This window comes from Erythranthe guttata, chromosome 6 (genome assembly GCF_056151865.1).
Source record: "Erythranthe guttata isolate IM_541 chromosome 6, IM_541, whole genome shotgun sequence".
NCBI classification, from domain to species: domain Eukaryota; kingdom Viridiplantae; phylum Streptophyta; class Magnoliopsida; order Lamiales; family Phrymaceae; genus Erythranthe; species Erythranthe guttata.
In genome coordinates this window covers 590,364-617,168 of record NC_142538.1, presented here as the reverse complement: position 1 = coordinate 617,168, position 26,805 = coordinate 590,364, and the positions used below count along the sequence as shown (strand labels likewise).

Below are 26,805 nucleotides of genomic sequence, written 5' to 3'. Positions count from 1 at the left end.
TATTATGATTGATGGGCCCAAGCTCAAAGCCTCTATCGACAAGCATATATAGGAACACAAACCAATGCCAAATTGAATAAAGATAATAATACAAGCTTAAGCTGGTTAAAGACCTAAACTGGCCATAATCTAAATAGTTAGGTTCAAGTCGGCCATGTTAAGTGGCTATGAGAATTATATGTATACAAGTATTCGAAAAAATCATAATTAAAGGTACACAATTCATAATTTTCGAGCACCATCTTGAATTCTCTGAGTTCTATTATGCAAAGTTGACTTGAGCATCGGAGGGTTTCTGCGTGGACCAATCGCGGCGCCCTAACGACTTTTTGTGATGCAAGTAGTGCCTACATGAGGAGTCAAGAAGTGTAAGGGAGCAATTGCAAAATATGACGTGGAATCGTACCACATCAATAGTATTAGTAATTTTATTTTGAGACATAAAAATCAGATTGAAACTATAATTTCATACGTGAATATGATTGTTTAAACAATTCAAAAATAATTAAAAAAATATATATATTTTCTGAAAATTGGGATGAAAAAACAAAAGTAATTGTAGAAATCGAAGTCATGGTTTGAGCCCAAAGCGCACGTTAGTCACTGTCGATAAAGCATTTATAGCTCTCCTTCATTTAATATTGTATTGGACAAGCCCACGTTATGCCGTGTTAAAGATTGCCACAAATTTAAACGGCCCAAATTCAAGATTTCACTAATGTATTTTGCCTTTAATTATTCATAACGTCCACGATAAGCTTGACACATATTAATAACAACAAAAATTTGATGCATATCTTGTGAATACAAAAGTATGCTATCTATTATTATTATTTTTATTGGATATAGATTGACTATGACAAGATTTTTATATTCCACACATACGTGATATCGTCCATACAGACTTAATCCGAACAAGTAAAGTGAGTTGCACATAAAAGTCCAAGAAAGGCGACCCAAAATCAGAAGCTCAATCCAGTTAAAAGAAATACGAAGCCATATCACTAAGAGAATGTTGTTTCCGACCTTGCGATGTATGATGACACGAGGTAAGGTCACAACGTGCTATGGCGAGACCTCAGTAAACGAGCTAAGTGACCTATTTAATCTAAAAATCCATTGAACGCGATAGGTCCAAATTAGTAGGGAATTAGCTAGGTTAAACCCTAACGAAGGTGACATCTCAAGACACATAAATACATCTGTAAATAGGGGTCACTAAAAAACTTTCATACACAATGCTTTTCAACTAAACAATATATAATATACACTTCAAATCATCTTTCCTACTTGTTTATCGAAACATATATACCTCACGATCCACGACGTTGTAGGCACGGCGGCCAACCGAGATTCCGACGACATAAGCTAAAGACAGACGTAAGTAAAATCAGACTGACATCACCAACCTGACGAATCATATAAAATTATCTTTAGAATTTCGAATCTTATAAAATTAAAACTTCAAGTTTTGGATATACTTCACATCATCAGCCCAGTGGATATACTCCACTCCACTAGTAAGCTAATTGAATACACAATCACACATTTGCACAAAAGGAAAATTATCAATTAATTAATTAAAAAAGACTTAAATATAATATAATCAAACAATAATTTGCGTTACCTCACAAGTCACTTAAGGAAGGTGATAACTGATAAGAGAAAACACATTCCCATGCTTTACCGTTGTGATAATCTAGTTTATATTGTGGGCCTAATATTGCGGTTCGAATTATGAATTAATGACTAAAATTAGTGGGCCTAACAGTAATTAACAGTTTTTAATGGCCCGGATCTATTTGGGTTGGGTTATACGGCCCGTCAATGTAATTTCATTATAAAATGACTCGGGCTGGAAGTCAACTTGTAGTCTTGTACTCTACGACAACATATATATTAGTATATACTAAAAATGTATCTATATATACACTACAGCATCTCACGAAACATCTTATAATTAACCTCAGTGTCCTAATTAAGAATAAATATATTTTTTTTATAATGGAAACTCAGTTAATCTCCAATGGGTTAAGATACTCAACCCTGCCACGCAGCTACGTTCGACCCGAACCCGACAGACCCAAACTTTCCGATGTCGGAGAGTACCACAATGCTCCGATCATCGATTTGGGATGCGGCGACAGAGACTACATAGTCCGACAAATAGCACATGCTTGTCATCAATATGGCTTTTTTCAGGTCATTATTTTTTAATTAACTAATATTGTTTATTTAATTTCCACTTAAAGAAAAAATAAATAATAATAGTAGCATAAATATATTATTATTGATTGCATTATTATTTGCAGGTGATAAATCATGGGGTGTCGAAAGAGACGATGGAGAAAATGCTGCAAGTGTCGAAGGAATTCTTCGATTTGCCGGTGGAAGAGAAAATGAAATTATACTCGAATGATCCGACGAAGACAATACGATTGAGCACGAGTTCTAATCTGCAGAAGGAGAAGATTCATAATTGGAGGGATTATCTTAGGCTCCATTGTCACCCTTTGGACAAGTTTACTAATGAATGGCCAACTAATCCCACTTCCTTCAAGTAAGATTTTAATACCTCTCTTAATTACAACATATATATATATATTCCTTAATTTTTTTTTTCAGTATTTCTTATATACAAAAATATATATTATATATATGTATATATGCTCATGCAACCGTATTAAATGACATCGTCATCACCATCAATGTATATTATCTCATGTATGTATGGTTTTGAATTATTACATAAAAAAAAAAAAAAAATAGGTTAGCAAAAGCGCGTAAAATGATTCTTGAACATTCTACCGGCACATCGCATACGTAATTAATGACGTCGTAATATTAAATAATGTACTAATTCAATTATCAAGTTCTCATTCGTTTACCACGTGTTCCTCCATGAAAAATGTAATTTCACGTGCTGTGTAAAAGCGGCTGTTTTTTCTGGTCCCAGTTGACTCACCCTAAAGCCATATGGTAATGGTTAATCGTAATTCGTATATATATATACCTTATTTTTGGCGAAAATAGGATCATATATTTAAACCCCTAAAAAAATATATAAATAAAAAAAATAGAATGTACCGCAAGAATATTCTTATTTAAAAAACTCAATTAAATATATGAAATTCTGTTTATTTGATATGTTAAGTATTTCATTGTTAATTTATTGCTAATTTACTAGTAGTATAAGTTCATTCGGTTTTTTTAATGACGTAGTGCGAACTACGCCAGCATGCAACATCATGAATAGTGGGAATGAGCCATTTTCAGATTGACACGTGTACAGCTTATTTTATGGCGAGAAGCGTGTTGACGTCATCAGGATTAATTGATTATTACATGTTTGATAGTAACAGTAGCTTAATTCACGCAACAAACTTTTTAGTAATAAAAGTATAAAACACTAACTACGGTTATTATTATATACTATTGTGGTAGACTTTTGTGGCTGACGTGGATCCCGATCAGCATTACTTCTAGATTTCGGCTGACATCTATTCACATTTAGGACAATCATTTCAATCTTACATAATTACATTAACCATGATCATCACGTTGTTTAATATTAAAAAATAAAATTAAATAAACCTATCTGCAAATAATTTGTTTATTCTACTTTAACTAGATTTTGCACTAAATGTCTATAGATAAAAAAAAAAAAAAAAAATCGTACGCCCTTTCACATTCATCAGAAGTTCTAATTACTCCATTGTGACTGTTTAATTTGCAGTACATATCTTTTTTTTTTTTTTTGATAAGAAGTTTGCAGTACATATCATTAACCTTCGATTTTCTATTTATCAATAACGTATCAATTTTACTTAATTTTTTTTAAATAAATAGTTTTTATTTTTACTAAGTGACAAAAATTGAATTATAAAAAAAAGTTTTATTTTTTCAATTAAATGGGCTTGACTTTAAAAGTGAAAGGGACTTGGGATCAAAAGATTAGAGTATTGCTAAGAGAATAATTTAATTACATGTTTAATTCCTTATTGCACATTTTTATATATATCATAATAAATCCAAAAATGAATTCTTTTTTTTTTTTGTTTTTCTGTGTTTTTTTTTTTTTTTTTTTTTTTAAAGCATAGTGTTATCGGTCTTTTAGAAAAGATTCAATATATTTTTTTTTTGAGTAAATTCAAGTCTATTACAAGGGAAAGTAGGGAGGGGGGACTCGAACCCTAGACCTTTACCCTATTGGTAAAGGCTAGGTACCAACTCTCCTAATGAGGGTTGGTGAAAAGATTCAATATATATTTGGCCCTAAAAAAAAAAAAAAAAAAAACTAATAAAATTTGTAATTATGAAAATATTAGGGAAATAGTGAGCAATTATTGCATGGAAATTCGGGAACTAGGGCTGAAACTGGAAGAAGCAATATCGGAGAGTTTGGGCCTGGAAAAAGAGTATATAAACAAAAGTTTGGGGGAACAAGGGCAACACATGGCAATTAATTACTATCCACAGTGCCCGGAGCCCGAATTGACATACGGGCTTCCGGCCCATACCGATCCAAACACACTAACCATTCTCCTTCAAGACACCCAAGTCACGGGCCTTCAGTTACTCAAGGACGGTAAATGGCTCTCCGTTAAACCCTTCCCCAATGCACTCGTCGTTAACGTCGGCGATCAGTTGCAGGTTGGTATATTCCGTCTTCTCTCCGTTAGTCGAATTAATTAATCTTAGAATAATTATAATTTAATTTGAATTAAATTTAATTTACGCAGGCGTTGAGCAACTCGAAATACAAAAGTAGTTGGCATCGGGCGGTGGTGAATGCACACAAGGCGAGGATTTCGATAGCGACTTTTTTGTGCCCGTCAAACGACGCCGTTATAAAAGCTCCGCGGGAACTGATTGAAGAAGAAGAAGAAGATTCAGAAGCAATATACAGAGATTACACGTATGCAGAGTACTACACCAAGTTCTGGAGCAGAAACCTTGACCAGGGCCACTGTTTGGAGCTTTTCAAAAATTAGTTTTATTTCCCTCTCATTTTTAAATAAATAATAATACTCAAATGTATTTCTGAATTTCAGTTAATTACAGTTATGTCCTTTTATCACTACTCTGGTTGTTGATCCAGCACTATCTCGCCACGTGGCATTTTTCTTTCTTTTTCTTCCTTTTTTAGTATATGCATCATCAGTTCATCACCATTACGTTTGATGATAAGCTCACTATTATTACTATTGAATCGTTTTAAAATTATATAATCTTATTCTGAAAACCAAACGAGACCTTAGAAAAAAAGACACGAAAAAGTGAGAACAATAATATGTCATACAACACTCACATTATTTTACTAGAAAAAAAAAAAAAGGCATAAACTTTATTCATGACTAACAAGTGGGAAAACAACAAGAAGAAAATGCTCCAATTTATTTATTTGCCGTCTCATTTTCTTTTTTTTTTTTTTAAATTTGATTTTGTGGGAAAAAAACATATTATAATAAAAACACACAAAAACAAAAATAAAAATAAAAACTGAAAGGCGGAGTCCCGGCCCAAAATAGAATTGGGCTTAATTAGATGAATTATTTAAGCAGTTCCATAATCCATGAGCCATGGGCACAGCAAACTTTGTGGAATTTGGTAAACCCAGCCCCATTAGCCAAGGCCTGAAATTCCTTTTCTGTCCTTTCTTTGCCACCTGGATTGTGGGCCAGCATAATGACGTCAACATGTACAGTGATCTGAGTGGCCAGCCCACTATCTGGGGCCTCCGCCAAAATGCACTCCGCCAAAATCACTTTTCCATTTTCCGGAAGTGATTTATAGCAATTCTTCAATAATTTCACACAGTGCTCATCACTCCAGTCATGACAAATCCACTTCACCCAACAAACAAACAAACACCATTTTTTTTCATTTTTTTTTTTCAATTTATAATATTATTTATTTCGGAAATTTAAATAAAATGAAGCCCCCCCCACACACTATACATACCTTCATGAAAATTGCATCCCCTTTAGGCACACTCACAAACATATCCCCACCAGCATGCTCCACACCTGCATTATATTATTATACAACAAATTAAAATCAAACTCATCTCATTTCTAAAAAAAAAAGAAAAAAATAATTAATTAAACGGGCCGGGCCGGGCCTGTATAAGAGGGAGCGTCCTCAATAACGTGGGGGAGATCGAAATTGATGCCGCGAATAGAAGGATATTTTGAGATGATCATATTTAGTGTAGCGCCGGTTCCACCGCCGACGTCGACAACCGTGTCGAGGCCTTGGAAACCGTCGTACGTGCCCAGAATCTTCTTCATGATAATGGTGGAGTGATTAGACATTCCTTGGTTAAATACTTTGTTAAACCTAGTGTCTTTGCCATGGTACTCAAATGCACTCATTCCGTACGCCTTGTTGAATGGTATTCCTCCCTCTAGAACTGTATCTTTCAAGTGGTACCTATCATTATTTTAAATCAAATAAAATATATATTAAATTGTTTTTTTTTTTTTAATGCAATTTTATTCAAATGAATTTTCATATTTGTCACATGTCTTAATAATTGGGGTAATTAGCTTTTGTTTAAGAATTATGGGAACCACAGGAGTAATGGTTGGTTGGTAGTAGGTAAGATAAGATCTGAGCCGTTGCATGCAACCTAAGGAATAAGGATAGATTACCAAATATATAATAGTGGGGCCCACCTTCTAGACTTTCTTAATTGATAATTTTATTCTTTTATAGTTTTTTATTGGGTAAATTACAATCACCCTGAGATATACTCAAATTACGAAAACCTCCCTCTTGTTTGGATAATTACAACCACCCCCTCAACTCCTCAAATTTAGTGAAATTTTCGAGATTATATGGACTATTATCACTTTTGTACCCGGTTTATCCCATTCGAACTCTACATTTTGAAGTAAGATGATCATAATACGTGTCTTTTGGCTTGTATATATCAAATTGTGGTGCATCAGAAACTATATTTTTACACAAAATGAGTACAAACTATAGCACATTCCACGAAATCTAAATGATTATGTTGAATTGGCACCATAAGGGTGGAGGTGTAAGAAAAAATCATAGTTGAGTGGGTAGATGTAATTATCCAAACAAGAGAGGTTTTTTCGTAAATTGACCATACATCAAGGAGGTGTTTGTAATTTACCCTTTTTTATATTCAAATAAATGAATTAATTATTAATTCAATCAATTAAAATTAAAAAATAATAAGAAAAGACAATCGAATTATGTATATTATTTATTTCATCAATCCCAAAAAAAAAATATTTTATTTTATAATTCGCAAGAATTGAAAAATAAAAAAATAGAGTTTAATATGAATTTTTTGGAGGAAAAAATAAATGTAATAATTGAGAAGAAAAGAATAACGGAAATACCAGCTCTCCATGAGGATTTTGTCATGATTCATTAGCAGCAGAGGGGCCATAGAAACACCATCGTCGTTCTTTGTCAAGTACTTGCAAACCGGCGCCAGGGCGTAGAGCCGCTCAACGCCGCCGCCGCCGCCGGTGAGGGTTTTGAGGCTGCAGTTGAGTATGGAGTAGCTGGCGAGGAGGCGGAGGATTCTGTCAAGCATGACGTGGGCATCCGGGTTGGTGGTGGGGAGCTGGGCGGCGAGTTCCGCCGGAGAAACAAAGGCGCCGGGGCCGGCTTTCTTGATCAGCTCGAGCAAGTCGAGTTCAATGGCGGACTTGAGAACCATGGGCAGTACGGAGGCGCTGGCAAGCTGCAATGCGAATAGACAAGCTTCTTCTTCTTCCGACGATGAATCCACCATTGTCGAAACCTCAACAATTTTACCTGTTGAACCCATTTTCTCTGAAGCAATTAAATATTTTACTTTTTTTATTTATTATTTAATATTTTTATTATTTGCAAATATTTGAAGTGGAGAATTGTGAGTGGAGGTTGAGTGTGTAATGGAGAGGATTGGAAGTACTATATATGGCGGTTTTGGGTTCACCAACCTTGTGGTGTGGTTGCACCATGTGGGGGCCCCACCATTCATCAGTGGAAACTATCATCCAACCTTTTTATTTCTTTATTTTAATTTAAGTAATATAATAAACTAATCATTCAATGGAATTAATTGAGTATTTCATTTTAATTACATTGCTTGTCATGTCGGCATCCAATTTTTTTTTTCATTACTAAATATTATTATGATTTCAAAAAATAACCAACCCTAAAAAAGGAAAAACAAAAGAAAAGAAAAAACAATTATCCTTGGCTAATTAATTGACTACATGTGACATGAATTGCACCAACTCCACACCAGACAGAGACTTGAGAATCATAAAATTCTAGAAAGAAACGTAAGCTCTAATATTGTACTAAAAGACGAAATATCCCGTCCCCCATCCCTTTATTCGATAAGTATTTGATGGAGGAATGTAAATTATGGCGACTCAACGGTCCGTTAAGATAACGGACCCGGATTTGGTGCCTACAAGAAACCAAACCTTGTTGAAATTGAAATTCTCACACTGCGGTCCGGATTTGGTGCCTACAAGAAACCAAACCTTGTTGAAGTTGAAATTCTCACACTGCGGTCCGGATCTGGTGCCCACAAGAAACCAAACCTTGTTGAAGTTGAAATTCTCACACTGTGGTCCAGATCTGGTGCCCACAAGAAACCAAACCTGAATTCGATCGTAAGACCATGTACCAACTTATCACCTCCATAACCAGTTGAGTTATTATACCCATGTGGGCCGTAAACTGTAATCTTTCTTTACCTAATCCATTGTCTTCCTCCTCCTCTTCTTCTACCTAATTTGGCACCATTGTTCCTCCACCGCTTCTTCTACCTAATTTGTCACCCTTTTTCTTGTCTCCCCAAACAAGTACCTTTATGGGAGGTGTTTTTGGGTATTTTAGATGCTACACACTCGTGTGTAGGTCCAATCAAATATTAAGTGTTGTGTTATTATCTTGAAAATGGCGGTTGTTGAGCAAAATGCCAAAATCATGTAAATTCATTTTTGTCAATTATTATTTCTTTTATCTATCTGTGTGGGAATTGTGATGATTATAAAGTGGACCATTAGTAGAGAAATTTGGCACCATTGTCGAAAATAAAATAGATGATATTATGTCAAAATAACGCAACCGCCGGATTAGGAGGTTCTTGTTAATCCATCATCTCCAGATGTACTAATCTCATCTTTTTTTTTTCTTTTTCGAATTTTTTTAGAAAACAAATGACATCTTAAATGATGTCAATTGTAATTTGTAATAATATTTAATTTATAAAATATTCTTTAGGGCTGAAAAAAGGAATATTCTGCTAGCCATGACCTTAGAAAAAGGGCCCAGTTTTAGCTCTTAATTTGTTAAATAAATTAAATTAAATTGTCGGGCCCATGTTTATAAAAATATTAATTTGGACCAAAATAGCCCAAAGTAATTCCTTTTGGGCCGTCGAAATTAATTTGGAATTCCTTTCGGCCTATCGAAATTCTTTATTTTGGGCCAAATTAGCCCAAAATAACTATTTGATTACCAATTTGAAAACCTCATGAAAGATCGGCCCGTTAAAAAAAAAAAAAAAAAAAATTGTTCGTAATTCTGAACGTCTCTCCTTTGTTCTTCCCCCCTCTCGTCCGGAATTCCAATTTTCAAAATCGCAAAGTTCGAATTTTTATTCCCCTCTGTTTCAAATCCTAATAATAACAATAATAAAAAAAAATAAGAAACCCCTCATTTTACCAGGGTTTTGGTCGCTCGATAATGCCCGGTAATCGCGCTGCGAAGAAACGGAAAGTTCAGAAGGTCACTAAAATGGCGGAACCAGAAAGAGAAGTAATCGAAATAGACGATTCTAGCCCTTCACCCGATCGAACGGGCACTCCACTGAAACCCGTTTTCTGCCTGAAGAACAGGCACGAAATCGACAAGTTCGAGGAGAGTGAAGAGTGCTTCATTCTTGACTTTGACCCGTACGATGATGATTTAGATATCTTCAAACTCTCTCTCTCCAAGGGTTTCGACGATGCTTCCGAATTGAGTGTCCTTTCTGAAAAAGGGCAGGTGGTTTTTTCATTTTTGCCAATTTTAGTACATTTTTTCACTAATCAAGATTTGATTTTTATGTTCAGTTATATGCTAAATTGATGATTAGTTTATTAATTTTGTTATGATTTTTGTGAACATTTATTTAAGGGTTTTGAATTTTGGTTGCTTTTTGATTCCGCGAAAGTTATTCTTTTCGGATTTTTGCAATTTTAGTACCTTTTCACTATTCAAGATTTGATCTTGATGTTCAGTTATATGCTAAAATGATGATTAGTTTATTAATTTTGTTGTAATATTTTAACATTTGTTTAAGGGTTTTGAATTTGAATTCCTTTTTGATTCCGTGCATATTCTGTCGGATTTTTGATTCAAATTCCTTACATGTGTGATCTCTTGAAAGTTATGGAAATATATACCTCATTCTTGTATTGCATTGTATGTAGGAATAAATATACGATTTATTTAATCTATTAAAGTTATCGACTTTAAAGATACTCGACATTTTATTATTTAAGTATTTAAGTCGCCTCCGTTTGTGGCACATGGAGTATCAAAATGTGGTTTTCGAAACTATGAAAATGTAAGTTTCTGAACCAAATCGAAAGAGTTTGATTTTCTTCATACGTGTAAAAATGAGAAGTTTAAATATGTTGTTTACAAGTTAATCTCTTGTGTTAAAAGCTTACTACCTTATCATTTATGTTAATTTTTAATGATGTGATGAAATTGGACAGGTGGCGTGCAGAGATTATCCGCACCCGAGGCACAGCTGTGCAAAATATCCATTTGCGAAGACAACTCATGACAAACACTGCAAATTGGTAACTTGTTTCGTTTATATTTGATCCGTTTAATATAGGTACTAAAGTATTATTGCTTGCACTTGTTATTTGCAGTGCTACTGTTATGTTTGTGATTTATCCGCCCCTTGTCCAAAGTGGAACGGGTCGTCCGGTCATTGCCATGCATTTAACAACGAAGCTTGGGACAAAGAAAAGGAAGTGAGGAGAAGAAAAGTACCGAAGAAGACTATATAAAACTACTAAAATCGATGAAAAATGGATCGATATATATATATATATATAATATATAATATATATTATATGTAGCTCTAGGTTATCTGAATTTTGGCTATGATTCAGGCTGCCATATTGGCATCTTAAACATTAGCTTTTTGTTTGTTGGAGGTTCGTTTTTGCAGTATTAATAACTTTTTTTTGTATAGTTAATGATAAATGCAAGAACTTTGAGCACAATGTTCTGTTGTTTTGTGCTTATTCGACGATGTTGTTTCCTTCTGGATGTCTTGTCTGTTTTCGGCCCTGTCATAAATCGTTCGACGAGGATGTAAATATTTGGAGAAAGTAAGGTTTTTTTTTTTTCCCTCCATTTCGCTGAGTTTTTTGTTAAGTATTTGAACTGCTATTGAGAGTTGTTTCAATTATTACAAAAAAAATTTTTGGCTAATTTTGAAGTTATGAGTACATGTAAAAGACATTACAATGAATCCCTGTGACAAATAATAACCAAAAAATGAATCCGGAAGATTTATTTTTACTTTATGGCGCTTGATTAAGAGACGAAACTGAATTCTGGTAAGAGTGATTTAGTTGGTGGAGCAAGAGAATTTAGAGTTAATTAATTACGAGTTCGAATTTCATTGTCTACATTTATTCAAAGTGGTTGGAAATTCAATTTGATGTTATCGAAGAAGAAGAAGAAATTAAGTTAACAATTTGATGTTATCGAAGAGAATAATAGTTGACATTTTTTTATTTTTGCCAAAGATTCAATAATAATAATAAATAAATAAAAATAATAATAAAAGAAAAGAAATTATCAACTTTCTTGGGCTAAAGAGTAATAAAAAAGAATGGGATTAAGGAAAGAAGAAGCCCAAAATTGATGGGCTGGAGGCTAAGTAGGAACCCTAGAAATGAAATGAAAACCCATTCAATTATCTATTCCAACGCAACAAACTCATCACTCTCAAATCTCCTTTTCCCACACTCTCTCTCTCTCTCTTTCTCACAGCTCCCCAAACATTCTCTTCAGAAGCAGCCATGGGAATTCCCGTTTTTGAATCAACTAAAACTGAAACCCCCAAAAAGCTTCCGGTACAGGTACCTTTTTTATTTGCTCGATCATATCCATTTTTTATTATCTAATTTTTGTAGCATTGTTTTTAAAACCAATTTTTTTTTTGTTTTGTTGGGTATAGGATTTGCCATTGGTGGAGGATGTCAAGGAAGACGAGGATCACGATGATTTCGCTGATTATTCCGACGCCGATGATGACGTCAGCCCTGGTATGTTTTTTTTTCTCTTCCTTCCTTTTGCCCTTTCTCTCCGGGCATTGTTTGATTTTGCATTTTACGTGTTATGATGATAAAATATCTGCTAGTGTTCTTCGTTTCGGATTTTGCATGTTTGGTTAGTGTTTGATTAATTGCTTGTTTGCCAAATTTTTAATCCTGATTGTCGAAATGTTTAATCTTTTATCTAATATCTGGAAATCGATCCAATGTTATATAATTCAAATCGTTTGAATTTTGATTTGAGTGTGATTTGATTATTGGGATCATATATTTGTTGATCAAGTCTTTGTTAATTGGAAAAATCGAACAGGTGCAAACGATAGTTCCAAGCAAAGCAGAAGCGAGAAGAAAAGCCGTAAGGCGATGTTGAAACTCGGAATGAAACCTATTACCGGCGTTAGTAGGGTTACCATCAAGAGAACCAAAAACGTAAATCCCCCTTTATGATATTTGTTTTTATCTTATTTTTATTTTCGCTCCCCCTGTTTTAATCAATTGACACAATGCTCTGCAGATAATGTTCTTCATCTCGAAGCCGGATGTTTTCAAGAGCCCAAATTCCGAAACCTACGTTATATTCGGAGAAGCCAAGATTGAGGATTTGAGCTCTCAAATTCAGACGCAAGCTGCTCAGCAGTTCCGGATTCCCGACAAGGAATCTGTAATGGCAAAATCGGAATTATTCCACTCTGCTGCATTTGGACAGGTGGACGAGGAAGAGGAAGATGTTGAAGAAGTCGACGAGACAGGTGTCGAGCCACGTGACATTGATTTGGTAATGACGCAAGCAGGCGTGTCCAGGAATAAGGCAGTCAAGGCTCTCCAGACTCAAAGTGGTGACATTGTTAGTGCCATTATGGAGTTGACCAACTAAACACGGTTCGTAATTAACCCGCAAATTAAAGCTTGCATTTTTCCTTTTTTAATAATTTTTTTTTTTCGAGTGGCGATTTTAATTTTGTTATCTTGATTTAGCTTATAGCATAGTTGAGTGATGAAATTTTGCTGCCTTGTTTTCCGTTTTGCTGGTGAAGATTATGTGCAGTTGAGGCACATGAATCTCTGTTCGACATTGTCCATAATAATTTCAGAATTAGTTTAGCGTATGGTTACGTTTCGTATTTGAATTGCATAATGTGGATGTATTTACGACTACCTCGTGATTATATAGGTATACAATTGATTAAAACTTGTGTAAATTGAGGAGCAAATCTTTACAATAGCGGGTTTATTGCGTTTGACGCACCTGAATTTTTCTAATTGCAAAACCCCAGTAATTCAATGTTTTTCTTAGAAAACTACCCCTCAAAAACTAAATATTTAGGTGGTTGTTTGCTTGAAAAATAGCATGCTAAGGGTTTTTTTGCCAACAAAATAATATGGGGTGCTTCTTTTAGCAATTTAATAGAACACAAGGGTACTAAATGCAATAAAACTCAAATCTTGCACTAATTGGGTAAATTTTATTCTGGAAACATTAAAATTCGAAGTACACATAACAAACGGATTATGACTTAATAAAGCACTTGCATTAGCTGTTAATTACTCTGCAATTAGCTCTAATCTCACCAGAATTACCAGTTAAAACACCAATTTTGCCCATATTAACCATAGCAGCAGCAAATTTATTTCCCCAAAGGAAAGGGTTCTGAGCATTTTGGAAAACTTGGGCCTGTGTTATTGGGCTTGTCAATAGGGTTTGGTCCGAGGTAAAAAGGCCTCTATTAGACAAAACACCTCTGTAGTAACCCACATCGGTTTGGGCCGGGCTGAATGGGTCCATGGGGACCACCGGATTCGGGCCCGTGCCACGTGGACACTGTTGCCTCAGCTGGCTCGCGTAAAACGCATCTAGGCTCGGATCTTGGCTCGTGTTTGTGCTGAAACTGTATAGCCTGTTGCTGAATGACGTGCAGTGGGACCTACCTAATGTGTGCGCTCCTGCAAGTAAGAAAATATCATTTTCAATTCACTATACGGTGACGTATTGGGGTGGAAATTGACCGAAATTAGTTTTTTTTTTTTTTTAATTTAATTTTTTTTGTGAGTAGAAAAGTAATCAAATTCCATTAAAAAAAAATGCAATCGAAAATTAGAATGAAAACACTTGGCGGAATTTGGGAATTTCAAAAATTTTATTCACCTATGATGTGACATTATAAGTGTTCTTTTCAGAAAAAAAATCGGAATTTTGGGAAATTAAAAACAAATTTTGTTTAAAAAAACCGGATTGAAATTGGCGAAATTCGAAATTCCATTCTTATTTCGACATTGCACACACACACACAAGCGGATGTGTGTGTTTTTGGAAAGGGTGTGTTAATTAATTACCAGAAAGGGTAACCATTTCTTCTTGTGTTAAACCTTTATTAGCAAAAGCTTGAGTGAGTTGATTAACATTAAAAGAAGGAGGTGGCAGATTTTGTGATGCCTCTGTATCTAAAGAAACTCTCCCATCTTTCCTCCCACTTTGCACATCGTACCCAAATCCTCCTGTCTGAAAAATAAATAAATGTATTAATTAAATCGTGCGTTAAATTATGACTGAAAAACGGTAGGGTATATAGAACTAGCTTACGATCTCGATACTATCACGAGCTGCAAAAGCAAGTATATCAGCACACGAAACAACGCCTTTACAAAAGGCTTCGATTCTGGCCTTTGCATTGTCGATTACTTCAAATCCTCTTAGGCTCGGATTGTTCGCCGGGGAATCTTTCTCCGCCTTGTTTGATGCCGTGGAATCTATCAGCACCGATCCATCACATCCCTAAAACAAAACAAAAAAACAAAAAAAAAAGAACAATTTTTTTTGACCTAGTTTGTATGCATGAAGAAATATTGTTGTAAAATGTGAAATATATTATAATAATTACCCTGACAAAACAGTCATGAAAATGCAATCTAACAAGTCCAGCAGCAATCCCACTGTCTTTGAAGAAGCCATTTCTGACTTCTTGTTTAACTATAAACTCGGCTATGCCACACGAGCTTCGATAAAACCCCGTCTGAAGTTGAGCTTCTGACTCTACAATGCACATAAACAAAAGCACTGAAACAAATGTCTGAAATTGTTTGCAACTCATGATTTGTTTTTTTTTTCTTTTTTCCGAGTTTGTTTGCTTGATGATGAGTACTTGCATTAACAAAAAGTGCTACTTATAGACAAAGATTATGGCTCTATTATTTTTAATTTTCTATAATATTTAGTGACAAATGACTCGTCGACTTGCTGTAAATGTCGTTTTAACTTGTTCATGAGTAGAAGATAATAAGTGAATACCGAAAAAGAAAGGGCAACCGGAGTAATTAAGTTTGAACTCGTAATTGTGTGCTTAATAATTTTAGTATATAATAATGCAAGGCTTCATATATTAAAGGGTTTTCATGCAATAAGTGATGAAATGGAATCCACTTATACTTTGACTTAGGTGCATGAACATACAAAATTAGTGGTTAGATTAGATGATATTATCAGATAATTATGCTTGGATTTTTGTCTGGTTATGCTATTTCTTGCTCTTTTTCATATTATTATTGCATTACCTAATCTAGTTGAATTTAATCAGATCTCACATGCAATAATTTGCAGTAAATTCTTTCCCTGTAGAGTAACAATCTTCTTGATGACCGTAAATAATCAGGAAAAAAATCAAGACAGTCATTATTTTACGTGCTAATTAATTATTAATTAATCGCAATACAGTTTAAACGAATCCCTTCATCACTCCGCCACTTTATGTTGTCAATTGCATATTCCTGGACTTGAGCAATAGAATTAGGGCTTGTGGTGAGTGTCCGAGGTAAACAAACCCCTGTTCATTAAAACGTCGGCGTAATAGCTGTTGTCAAAACGGGCCGGGCTACAGTTCATCAGAACTAAGATCCGCAATCCCTTGACGCCGAATAGGGCATTGCTTCTTAAACACCTCCGCGTAAAACCACAGAGTAATTTATATTTTCAACCATCAACATTTGAAAAAGAAAAGAAACAAAATTACCATGTAAAATTGAAAATGCCAACCCAACAAATTAGAAACAAGTTCACAAATTCCTAAAATTACTTGGTAACAAAGTGCGCATACGATCTTGATTTTTACAGGAAAAATAGATATTCACAAGCCAACGTTTTACTAACAAGACATTAGGATTAGCAAGAAGAAGCATTTTTATTCACAAAAAAGAGAGATTATTTCACAGTTTTTGCAGCAACCTCAAAAAACACGATTCATCATCGTTCACGAATTCTTCCACGAAAGTTCATCTTTCATCACATGTTCCCAGTCTGAAGAGGAAGAACTATCCGGCCAAGCAGAGTTAATTTGATCAACCATCCTGTTTTTCTTGAATGGATCGATTATCGGATCATTCCTCACAGAGAGATGAAATTCATCAAGAGTTTCATATCCACAGCTAAATTTGCCTTCGCTCTGAAGGCTGCCAGTTCGCTGCAGGAAATGAGGTGGTGGTTTCACTGTCACATTTAAGGTTGTTTCATCTTCTGTCTGGCCTCTCATGTATGATCCAAAGCAGTTCTCACCTTCAATCATCTTGGAGTCTTGTTCTTCTTTGATATTACTACTCGATTTTGAGCAGCTCTCCTTGCGTGATTTCAGGATATTGAATCTGGCCATAATAGTACCTTCGTGCTCACCATCAACCAACTCATTTTGCTGTTCCTTTTCTATGATCAGTGGTTTTGGATTATCCTCTCGAGATTTCAAGATATTGAATCTGGCCATGACTGAAGTCTCGACATCTTCAGCCTGCTCAGGTAAAGAAGAAACGTTCTGCAAGGTTGGTTTTGAAATGCTGACTTTTGACAGCATTTGTGCAATATTCTCGTTTTCTGAAATAGTTCAGGATCGTGATTAGGTAACACATTGATACAAATCTGTTCTATCATGATACAAATCCTAACCTTGTTGTGCCTTGAGTTTAGTTTCATCCATAAGTATCTTCATTCTGTCAAAGCGAGCTTTATAAGTGATGGAACACAGCTTAGCTTCTGCATCGAGCCACAAACTCTTGAAAAGAAGTGCTTCTGAGTCCATATCTTTATTCAAGTGAAAATTCTCCTCAAGCACCTTTTTTATAGCCTGTAAGAATGAACACAGCCGATGAATGACATACTATATTTCCAAATGGCCACAGTTCAAGATTTCATTATCTTCCCATTCGCATAAATACTTCCAGTAAAGCACATACCTTAGTCATATCATCATCACTTGTTATGTCTAAGTCATCCCTCAAGGGTGAAAAAGCCGGTGATTTATCATCTTTCTTACCAGGAACGCTGTAATTTCTCTCTCCCTCGTGCACCTGATGATAATCAAGTTTGATGTGAGGGTTTGCAGCTTCATTGGCCATATTAGGATTTCCTGAAATTGTAAACTGACAAAAAAAGCAAGTTACTGAAAAATATCTAAAACATCAAATATCGAACTCCACAGGGCAGTACAGACATTGGCCATAGCCAGGAGGGGAGAAGCGGAAAATGTTGACAAAGCTAAAGACACTCAATGGAAAGTGCTCTTACAAACCCTAGAAGGATAAGATAAACAGCCCTTTGCATAGTTATACAAGTACAGAAAGATGCATACCACATCACGAGATTCTCCAAGTTTGTCAGAAGTGTTTCCAACATGATTCTTTGGTTCGGTGTGATTAGTTGCACAGTTGAGTTTTTCACTCAAAGATGAACCAAGGTTGTTCATTGTGTGCTTGAGAGTCTCACTACTTTCTTCATCTAGAGAGCAGGTATCAGTTGAAAGATGAAACAGAAGCAACTCTGAAAGATTATGCATTGCCTTAATGATTTTTGGCACTTCCAATTTTGGATCTGGTTCAGTGGCATCTTCTTGAGAAGCAGGTGAAGCTAAAACCTCCTCAGCCGCATGAACTGCAACGGCACCAGCTTCAGAGACATCATTCTGACTCGTCCCAGATCCCTCTTCACCAATTAGTTGTGAAGTGTCCAAAACTTTCATGTGAAAAACACTCGTCAAGTTGTTTAGAGTGCCAGATCCTATTCTTGGCATATTAGGGTCATCACCACTTATAGCTGAAACCCACACTCTGCCTTTTGCATCATTAAGTAAACTCGCTTCTTTACTTGAACATGGATGAAATCCACCAGATTGATTTTCATTGTTATTGTAACCTTCACCATCTTTTTCAGAAAACACTCCACTTGAATCAACTATTGACTGGAGATTTTGATGCTCTTCATGATCAAATCCATAAAATTCATCCAACTTCTTTCTGACATTATTAGAGTTGCCAGTTTCAATATCAAATTGTGAAAATTGAGAAGATGGTGCTCCTCTCCAACAAGGCGAATCCACTGCTGGGTTGTGATGATCTACGAAATCGGAAGAATCCTCAGTGGAGTCAATAACTTGAAAATTATCAGAAGCCACAGCAAAACCACCTAAGAGATCTCTATCCGGTAATTGAGATACAAATCTTGCTTTAAAGTTGCGGTCATAAGTATCCCTACAATGCAGTGGGCTTGATAGTTCTCTCACTGAAGATGATGGGCTGATATCATTTCCTTGCTTAGGGAAGTCGAAAAGGTTTGCTTCAAATGATTCTTCTTGGGTCTCCGAGCTTGGTCTTAGGCCAGAATCCTTTCGTTTTGAGGGATTGGAGTTATTAAGATCTAAACTTTGGATCCCTCCAAGATTGACACTTCTGCCATCAAGTTTACGAGAAACAACACTTTTTCCCAAATTACCATTGGTAACAGGTGGTGGCCTAATGACCACTGCAGGAGAAGACCTTATTACTGACACAGGACCAGGAAGGGGCGTGTCAACACACGTTTCAAATGGACTATGTGAGATCTGGTAGTTTGAGTAATTGCTGTGCATTTCACAGGATAAAACTGGTGAGTAAGATTCTGGGTAGGTTGAACTCGATGCCTGAATATGCACCTTATTTGCTTCGTATGGATAGAAGCTAAGATCTTGCTCCAGACATGACTTGTCTTGTACTTGTTTAGCACCTTCCCTGCCACTTAAGAATGTTTGATATGAAATACCAGAATCTTCTTTAGTGTTCTTCATGGTTCCAGTGTGGCACCCACCTGGATGACAGGGAAACAATTTATGTAAGCTATACAGACCTAGACACATCCACACATGGATACCCTCTCTCTATCTCTCACACACACACACACTCGCATGGTAAGTAGAGATGAAAGGGGAAGTGCGTATGAACATGAAACCCAAGTGGACATAAAATGTTACAAGAAAAAATGATCGAACTTGTGCATCAAACTTTGAGTCTTTTACCGGAAATTCGTGTTCAGGGTGCTCTAACTTCTAATTGCATACCCCACACATAAAAAATCACAAATAGTGCACCATTCAACTAAACTCTCTCATATTAGAAGTTGTATATTTCCGAAAGTACTATTATTAAATGTTCAACGAACAAGGCCATCAAACAAAGCTAAAAAGTTTAAATTACAGATGTCAAGTTTAATATGTGCCTGGTATTCTAAAACAATTAAAAAATATACCAATCTTAGTTCTGAATCAATGATGAACAGTAAAAAAAATTAATTCTTACTTAAATTGGTCAAAAATTGTTAAAAGAAGACAATGGAGACGAACTGCTGTCGACACATTAGAAAAAAACTTCACTCTAATAGAAAAAGCCTTTCAAGTTTCAACCATAAGGCTGGAAAACGGTGTAACACTCCAACAAAAATATCTCTAGCGTCATATCTCAACAATAGCAAAGTGTAGTGAACACATCATCTAAGTGACCAAGCTATAGTAAAGATAAAACGGCATACCTAGGCTCAGTTCATATTTGAAAGAAGTTGATCCGCCAGCATTTGCTCTCTCAGACGAGAAACTTCCATCAAGTCCCACTCTCTTAGCCCGCTTCCCATCATCCAATCTCAAACTATCTATCCACCTAGGTCCACACTCCAAATCAAACAAGCTTTGCGTATAATCAATCGGAGATGTTACATTCAGTCCAGAAGTAGGCACCACATTGTAATGAGCCCTCTCATCCTTGACCAACAAACTATCTTCTCCAACCAAAGGAGGAGCATACGGAGAGTAATACGGCTTCACATCACCACCATAAGCAAATCCACTGTTCGAGGCTTCAGTATTGGAAGCAAAAGTAAGCCAATGTGGGGTAGTGGAGGGGCTAATAGTCGCAGAAGCCGAAAATTGATAATCGTCACAAAAAGGCGGGCTTCTTAAACCAGTGGAATCGATCGCCAATTCAGGTGTAGGGGCTGAAGGGATCGGATATTGCCACTCGTGGCTAAAGGAATCAACAGCGTAAGGGTCGGAGTAATGCAACATAGGGTTTGAATTAGGTTTAGGGGTAAACCGATCAACGGTAAACGGAGGTGCCAGAGCTGATAAATTCGAGGTCGACGATGATGAATATCCACCTGCTCCACTACCCATAGGCCCCAAACCCATCATTCTTGCTCGAATTCAAAAAATTGACTGATAAATCGAAATTAAAAAAACAAAAATTACACGAGGTGATGAATAATAGCTTATTGAATTTCGAGAAAAAAAAAATACGGAAAATCAATGATCGGAAGCGATACAACATAATTCTGGAAAAACAGTGGATAATCGTTGATAATCATGACCGGATTAATACATGAACAGGAAGAAAAAAACGGAATTTTACCTGAAGTGGAAACGGAAGAGAGAGAGAAACCCTTCTGTATTGACTAATTTTTTTTTCTTCTCCTTCAAAGCGAAGTGTGCCGTCGCTTCGTGTTTCTGCCGATTCTGGGTCTCCTTTTTTCCATTCCTTTTCCCTTTTCTCGATGTGAATTTCACTTGATGCCCTTCTAGTTTGGAATAACTTCGTTTTGGGCCTCACGAAAACTAATTGATCAAAAACGCCCCTAACAAGTAACAACACGTTTTTCTTTTCAAAATCCAAATAAAAAATTGTTCAACCCCAGTCAAAAAGCATTACCTTATAAATTAGCACCATATATGATATGTCTAATTGACTCAACACAATGGGCCTATAAATTATTTACCTACTGGGCCACGAGCCCAATATCGAATACCACTATCACCGAGGCCCAATCACCTTCAAACAAGGTTTGGACCCGACAATCTCAACTAAGCTATAAATACACATTTGAACTCATTCCATAAGGTACGTCCTATTAACTGAGCAATACTACAATACGTATTCTCTGGACTATTTCTACTATCAGCACGTCTTGAGCGTCGGAGGGGTTTCCACCGGATCAACCCCGACTTAGTTCATGTATTCTAGGATTATCAAATTGTCAAGTTACTGATCTGCTTTGCTCTCCCAATTCGTTTTCTACACCACCCTAAGTGAGCTACATATTAGCATCATCAATATAAATCAAAAGATTGTGTTCCAAAAGGATTAGGATTCCTCACTACAAGTTTTAGTAGTTTATCATATTTTAATGATTCATTCATCACATGTGTTGTGTTTTTTTTTTAATAATAATAATAATAATAATAATAATAATAATAATAATAATAATAATAATAATAATAATAATAATAATAATAATAATAATAATAATAATAATAATTATTATTATTATTATTATTATTATTATTATTATTATTATTATTATTATTATTATTATTATTATTATTATTATTATTATTATTATTATTATTATTATTATTATTATTATTATTATTATATTGTATCATATATAAAATAAAATAAATATATAAATAAGAAACTCGTAGCCCGCTCGGCGCTCACGAGCTGTCGAATAACTATAATTGGGCTCGAGCTCGAGTTCAAGCTTTTATCGAGTCAACTTGTCGAGTTCACAAGCCGGGTGAACTCGTAAACCACCTCGACTCTATGCAAATTGTAAGTAACTTTTACGTGACATGCGCAAGGAAAGATTAATGTAATACGCTAAATAGTATATAGATTACAATTTTGAGTACCAGGTCAAAAGTACATAATTAAGAAGAAAACAAATGTGAGTATGGTTTAATTAATTAGGAGCATTTGCGCTGAAAAATCGGGATAATATTTGGAAATCTGCAGACAAATTCATTGTTAATAAAGTGATGCATGTTTTTTGGATCGTGACCCTCTTCATATTTATATTTATAATAAAATTATTTGACTAGTCTTAATTTAAATATAGGGTAAATTGCACTCACACCCCTGAGGTATGCTAAAATAACTTTAAGGTCCCTGTAGTATCGAAAATTACGCTCACCCCCCTGAAACATAGTTATAAACTCTAATGGGATAATGCATCAGATACGTTGCTCCAATTGAGTTCTAACGGACTATTACTTTTAGTAAGTGGTGGAGAAAAAATAAAGTTAGGGAGTGACATAGCTCCCCCAACATTTCTTAAATCACCCATAGCGTTATGTTGTCTCTACCACTTTTTGAAACTAATAGTCCGTTAGAAACCTATCGGAATAACGTATCTAATGCATTATCCCATTAGAATTTCTAACTATGTTTCAGGGGGGTGAGTGTAATTACCGATACCACAGGGACCTTAAAGTTATTTCATCTTACCTGAGGGGTGTGGCTGTAATTTACCCTTAAATATAAATTGGATTCTTCAATAATTTTGTTTATTTTGTGATTATATATTTACTAATTATAAAAAAAAAAAAAAAAACATATATCCTTTATCTCTCTCACGCAATAGAGACATGGCACCATTCCAAGTGGGCCCATTAGAGTGACAGCAACTGGGCTATATAATTACTTTTTTATTTTCAATTAAAATTCAATATTTTTTAGGTCCACTTTCTTTTAACCACCCAAATGGGTCCAATCAATTTATTAACATACTGCTCGAATCGAACCCAGCCCAAATCATATGAGTGGTTCTTAATTACTCCCAAGTCCCAAGTACAAAACAAAATTAATTAAAATTATTTTTCAATTAAAATTATTTTTTGGTACACATTTAATTAAATTAAAAAAACATATTTATATGTTAAAAAATAAAATATAATTACCTAAATTGAAGACCATCTTTGACGAAAAAAATAATGAAAAATTATTTTAATTTATTGCGAATTTTCGTGTTTTTCGGAAGCAATAATAAATAACGAGACGAGGGAGTATATATATTAATTAAGTGATGATGAGATGTGGCATTTATGAGGTTTTCATGTATGAATTGATGTGTGGGATACATTGTAACATGGTGTGTTTGCAAGGAATAGGGCATCCTCAAATCATTGACATTAACAAACAAAATACAATATACTTTAAAATCAATTACTGTATAATATATAATTAAATTATATATATATATATATATATATATATATATATATATATATATATATATATATATTAATAGTACTAACGAACAAGAAGAAATGCTATTATGATCCCCGGAGATGGATGCGTCCAATTTTTCCGGACCATCTGCCCTTCGCCCTTATTATAATATGTTTGATAACTAGATATTGCGATTTTTTTTGAATATATCTGTTATCTGTATGTTTGTATTATGATAACGACGATTGATTCGTTATTGTCGTAATTAGGTAGTAAGTACAATTAATTAGTTGGAAGCATGTCATGACATGCAGTAAAAGCATAATTACTTATATATATGTAGGGTTATTTTATTTTTTTTAACTTATATGTATAGTTGTAGAGAATAAACCAGCTACATTTCGCAATTGGATTGAATTATTGACTTAAAGTTGATCGATAACCTGTTGTGGTCGATTTTCGAAACTTGCAATGAATTAAGAAATGTAAAACACCAACAAAAATGATATTCAAAAATTAAATTCAGTATATAGAAGAAGAAGAAGAAGAAGAAGAAGAAGAAGAAGAAATTGTATTTGGTGTGTAACAAAAAAAATTAAAAATACATAATGAAAGAAGAAGAATCGGCGGAAGTGGAAGTAGAAGCGGAATGAAGGGTCCGGAAGAAGTGAAAATCGAGACGACGACGACGACGACGCGGCATCTGAAAATACAACTGCTCTCTCATTCTTGCCATTATCAAACTGTACTCTTCCATTAATTCAACCATCATTCCCAATTTCATCATCTTTCTCTTTCTTTCACTTCACTTTCTCTCTCTACAAACTGCACTCTACAAATTTTGTATCTATGTTGTATGTATATGGTATGCAGGGAAAATAAATTAAAGATAGTTTTGTGCAGGTGTTTGTGTGTGTATATATATAGGAAGGTGAGGTGGATGAATTTTATTTATTTATTAATTAATTTCGGGAATTTTCCTTTTTCTTTTGTCCAGCATGCTCGAATACAAAAATGAAGTATGACTTCAATTTGGTATTAATTTAAATTTTGAAATGTGACGTGACACCTACTAATACTACTACTGCTACTACTATTATTTATACTAGATTAGTAAATAAAACAATAATAATTCAATTGATAAGACACGTTTTTCCAGCTTCATTAAGCGTGTAACTTGTTGCTCTGAAATTGTTATAATTGACGCCATTTTAAATATTTACAAAACTAAGTTAGGTTGAATAGATAATTGTCATTTCAGAAAAAAGAAAAAATGGAAAAACGTGTTTTCTTTGCCGACAACTTCCTAATTCTTTTTTTTTTTTTTTTTGAAACATCCTAATTCAAAGACTTCTTCTGTGGATTAAGTACCGAATTTTGAATTGTGAGTTATAAGCTCAAAAAAGTTAGGCTTTTATGGATTTTTACTAACCAACATTTGCTAATTGCTATAAATTCAAAGAAAAATAACAAATGATCAACTCTATTGGTACGAGTTTTTTTGAAGAAATCGAAGAGTAAGACCAATTGGGTTTGACCCTAATTGGATCGATCTGTCAATTAATGTAAAGGAAAACGGCTCTTATGATCATTATTTTGCTACGGTCAAGAAAAAGTACTCGTACAATTCAGTATACTTCTCAATTGCGTTAACTTTTCCCCGGTTTCAAAACGAGTTTGATCTGGTAAACACTCTCTTCAAAGATTTCCAATTTAAAGCTTTATACTTTGTCGTGGACAAATTTAAGCTCAAAGATCGATCTTTGATTAACGCAAAATAGCGAGAAGATGACGTCATCTTAGGCAGTGAATAATTAGAAGAAGATTGCGGTGGCGACGAAGGCAAGGAGTACAATTCTTGATCAACTAACTGATTTTGATTGCAATGATCTTGATCCGAATCCCATAAACGAGCCCGTTTCCTCTTGTTCTTCACAATTGAGACGACGTCGTACTTGTCGCATATTCCCCATACTGTCACCTTTTGTTGTTGCAAATCCACATTCACCGAGTATATTCCTACAAATAATTAAACGTTATACTACATCACTAAATTAAATCATTGCAAAATCCATCACATTTAAAAAATATTTGGAAATTAATTAAAATCGTAATTTAAGCCCAATTTGTTATTATCGTTTGGGCCATTGAAGAAAATACAGTTGGCCCAATACCATGTTACGATAAATGATCAAGAAACGTAACATATTAATTGCAAATAATGTAATTAATGACGATTGTATTCGGACAAATATTAATCAATCAAGTGAGATATATATCCAGTTTACATGCAATTTTATTTATTTATTTTTAATTATAAAAAAAAATCAAAAGTAAATTAATTACCTTTGACATTTGCCAAAGCCTTCTTGATTTTGTTAGCACATCCATAAGAGTACAAAGGAACCATCATTTCAACAAATTGTGCCTCTACATTCTTCTTGATTTGCAGTTCATCATTATTAGCCATTGTATAATATATATTACCGCAGCTTGTAATAATGTTTGCTATAACTTGCTGCAATTTGAACCCTATATATATATATAACCTATACATACAACAATATAATAAAGTGCCTATATATAAAATATAATGCATCTTCTTTTTAGAGGGAAGGGAATCTGCATGCATGTGTCTGCTTTTCAAGAATTAGATAAACCCCATTATCCACACTTAGCCTAATTTTGGAGATTTCTGAGAAAAGTAAATTAAAGAGTGACTCACACAATTGTAAAGCTGCATGTGTGTACGTCATCATTTCTGTTTGCCTAGTCAAAAAATAAATTGATGAATTGGAATTTGTGGCCATGTGGGCTATTTTTCTTAGCAACCAAGTTGATGAATAATTCATGTTTATTAGGAGTTTAATTAATTTGTTTATGTTACCTAATTTTAATGTATCATGTATGTATGTTTCTAATTAATTATCCTTAAAACTTTTAACTATCCTAAAACTTATAGAACAATTTATTTCCAAGCTTTTAGATTAGCCTTGCGGCGCCCAACAAAGTAGATTAATTAAACCTTGATAAACTAAATTTAATACTATAAAGTAGTATTGCTACTAAATTATTCTCACTAATTGAATGTTTAATGTTTAATAATCTTGGTGCCATGATTAATACTAACACTAATCACCTGATAATTCTGAGAGCTCCAACTTTCCTATCTAACTCATTCCACATGATT

General features: G+C 34.6%; 7 protein-coding genes and 1 long non-coding RNA gene across 8 annotated transcripts; 3 read left to right on the top strand and 5 right to left on the bottom strand.

Moving 5' to 3' along the window:
* Positions 1–193: 193 nt before the first annotated feature.
* Positions 194–1,679, bottom strand: LOC148769860 (uncharacterized). Its single transcript, XR_016031635.1, has 3 exons — positions 1,628–1,679; positions 1,313–1,409; positions 194–347 (listed from the first exon to the last, which is right to left on the bottom strand). It is a non-coding gene; the product is annotated as an uncharacterized LOC148769860 (long non-coding RNA).
* A 265-nt stretch (positions 1,680–1,944) lies between these two features.
* On the top strand, positions 1,945–5,083 carry DMR6 (2-oxoglutarate (2OG) and Fe(II)-dependent oxygenase superfamily protein). The gene is made up of 4 exons (XM_012988057.2): positions 1,945–2,202; positions 2,313–2,560; positions 4,329–4,653; positions 4,743–5,083. Exons 1-4 carry the CDS (start codon positions 2,005–2,007, stop codon positions 4,992–4,994), a joined length of 1,023 nt encoding a protein of 340 aa, XP_012843511.2. The 5' UTR covers positions 1,945–2,004; the 3' UTR covers positions 4,995–5,083.
* Positions 5,084–5,280: 197 nt separating this feature from the next.
* OMT1 (O-methyltransferase 1) lies at positions 5,281–7,938 on the bottom strand. Its single transcript, XM_012988071.2, has 4 exons — positions 7,380–7,938; positions 6,125–6,435; positions 5,965–6,029; positions 5,281–5,849 (listed from the first exon to the last, which is right to left on the bottom strand). The coding sequence occupies exons 1-4, from the start codon at positions 7,814–7,816 to the stop codon at positions 5,553–5,555; spliced, it is 1,110 nt and encodes a 369-aa protein (XP_012843525.2). The 5' UTR covers positions 7,817–7,938; the 3' UTR covers positions 5,281–5,552.
* Positions 7,939–9,541: 1,603 nt separating this feature from the next.
* Positions 9,542–11,302, top strand: LOC105964614 (RPM1 interacting protein 13). The gene is made up of 3 exons (XM_012989125.2): positions 9,542–10,035; positions 10,755–10,841; positions 10,917–11,302. The coding sequence occupies exons 1-3, from the start codon at positions 9,736–9,738 to the stop codon at positions 11,055–11,057; spliced, it is 528 nt and encodes a 175-aa protein (XP_012844579.2). The 5' UTR covers positions 9,542–9,735; the 3' UTR covers positions 11,058–11,302.
* A 630-nt stretch (positions 11,303–11,932) lies between these two features.
* On the top strand, positions 11,933–13,465 carry LOC105963654 (nascent polypeptide-associated complex subunit alpha-like protein 2). The gene is made up of 4 exons (XM_012988083.2): positions 11,933–12,143; positions 12,242–12,329; positions 12,649–12,767; positions 12,853–13,465. Exons 1-4 carry the CDS (start codon positions 12,084–12,086, stop codon positions 13,210–13,212), a joined length of 627 nt encoding a protein of 208 aa, XP_012843537.2. The 5' UTR covers positions 11,933–12,083; the 3' UTR covers positions 13,213–13,465.
* Positions 13,466–13,781: 316 nt separating this feature from the next.
* On the bottom strand, positions 13,782–15,619 carry LOC105963669 (peroxidase 5). The gene is made up of 4 exons (XM_012988104.2): positions 15,215–15,619; positions 14,917–15,108; positions 14,670–14,835; positions 13,782–14,279 (listed from the first exon to the last, which is right to left on the bottom strand). The coding sequence occupies exons 1-4, from the start codon at positions 15,479–15,481 to the stop codon at positions 13,870–13,872; spliced, it is 1,035 nt and encodes a 344-aa protein (XP_012843558.2). The 5' UTR covers positions 15,482–15,619; the 3' UTR covers positions 13,782–13,869.
* A 751-nt stretch (positions 15,620–16,370) lies between these two features.
* LOC105963677 (uncharacterized) lies at positions 16,371–21,227 on the bottom strand. The gene is made up of 6 exons (XM_012988115.2): positions 21,018–21,227; positions 20,146–20,824; positions 17,942–19,428; positions 17,547–17,732; positions 17,260–17,437; positions 16,371–17,187 (listed from the first exon to the last, which is right to left on the bottom strand). The coding sequence occupies exons 2-6, from the start codon at positions 20,798–20,800 to the stop codon at positions 16,577–16,579; spliced, it is 3,117 nt and encodes a 1,038-aa protein (XP_012843569.2). The 5' UTR covers positions 20,801–20,824; positions 21,018–21,227; the 3' UTR covers positions 16,371–16,576.
* A 3,809-nt stretch (positions 21,228–25,036) lies between these two features.
* Positions 25,037–26,152, bottom strand: LOC148769859 (Heavy metal transport/detoxification superfamily protein). The gene is made up of 2 exons (XM_088818882.1): positions 25,962–26,152; positions 25,037–25,634 (listed from the first exon to the last, which is right to left on the bottom strand). The coding sequence occupies exons 1-2, from the start codon at positions 26,083–26,085 to the stop codon at positions 25,282–25,284; spliced, it is 477 nt and encodes a 158-aa protein (XP_088675008.1). The 5' UTR covers positions 26,086–26,152; the 3' UTR covers positions 25,037–25,281.
* Positions 26,153–26,805: the final 653 nt, after the last annotated feature.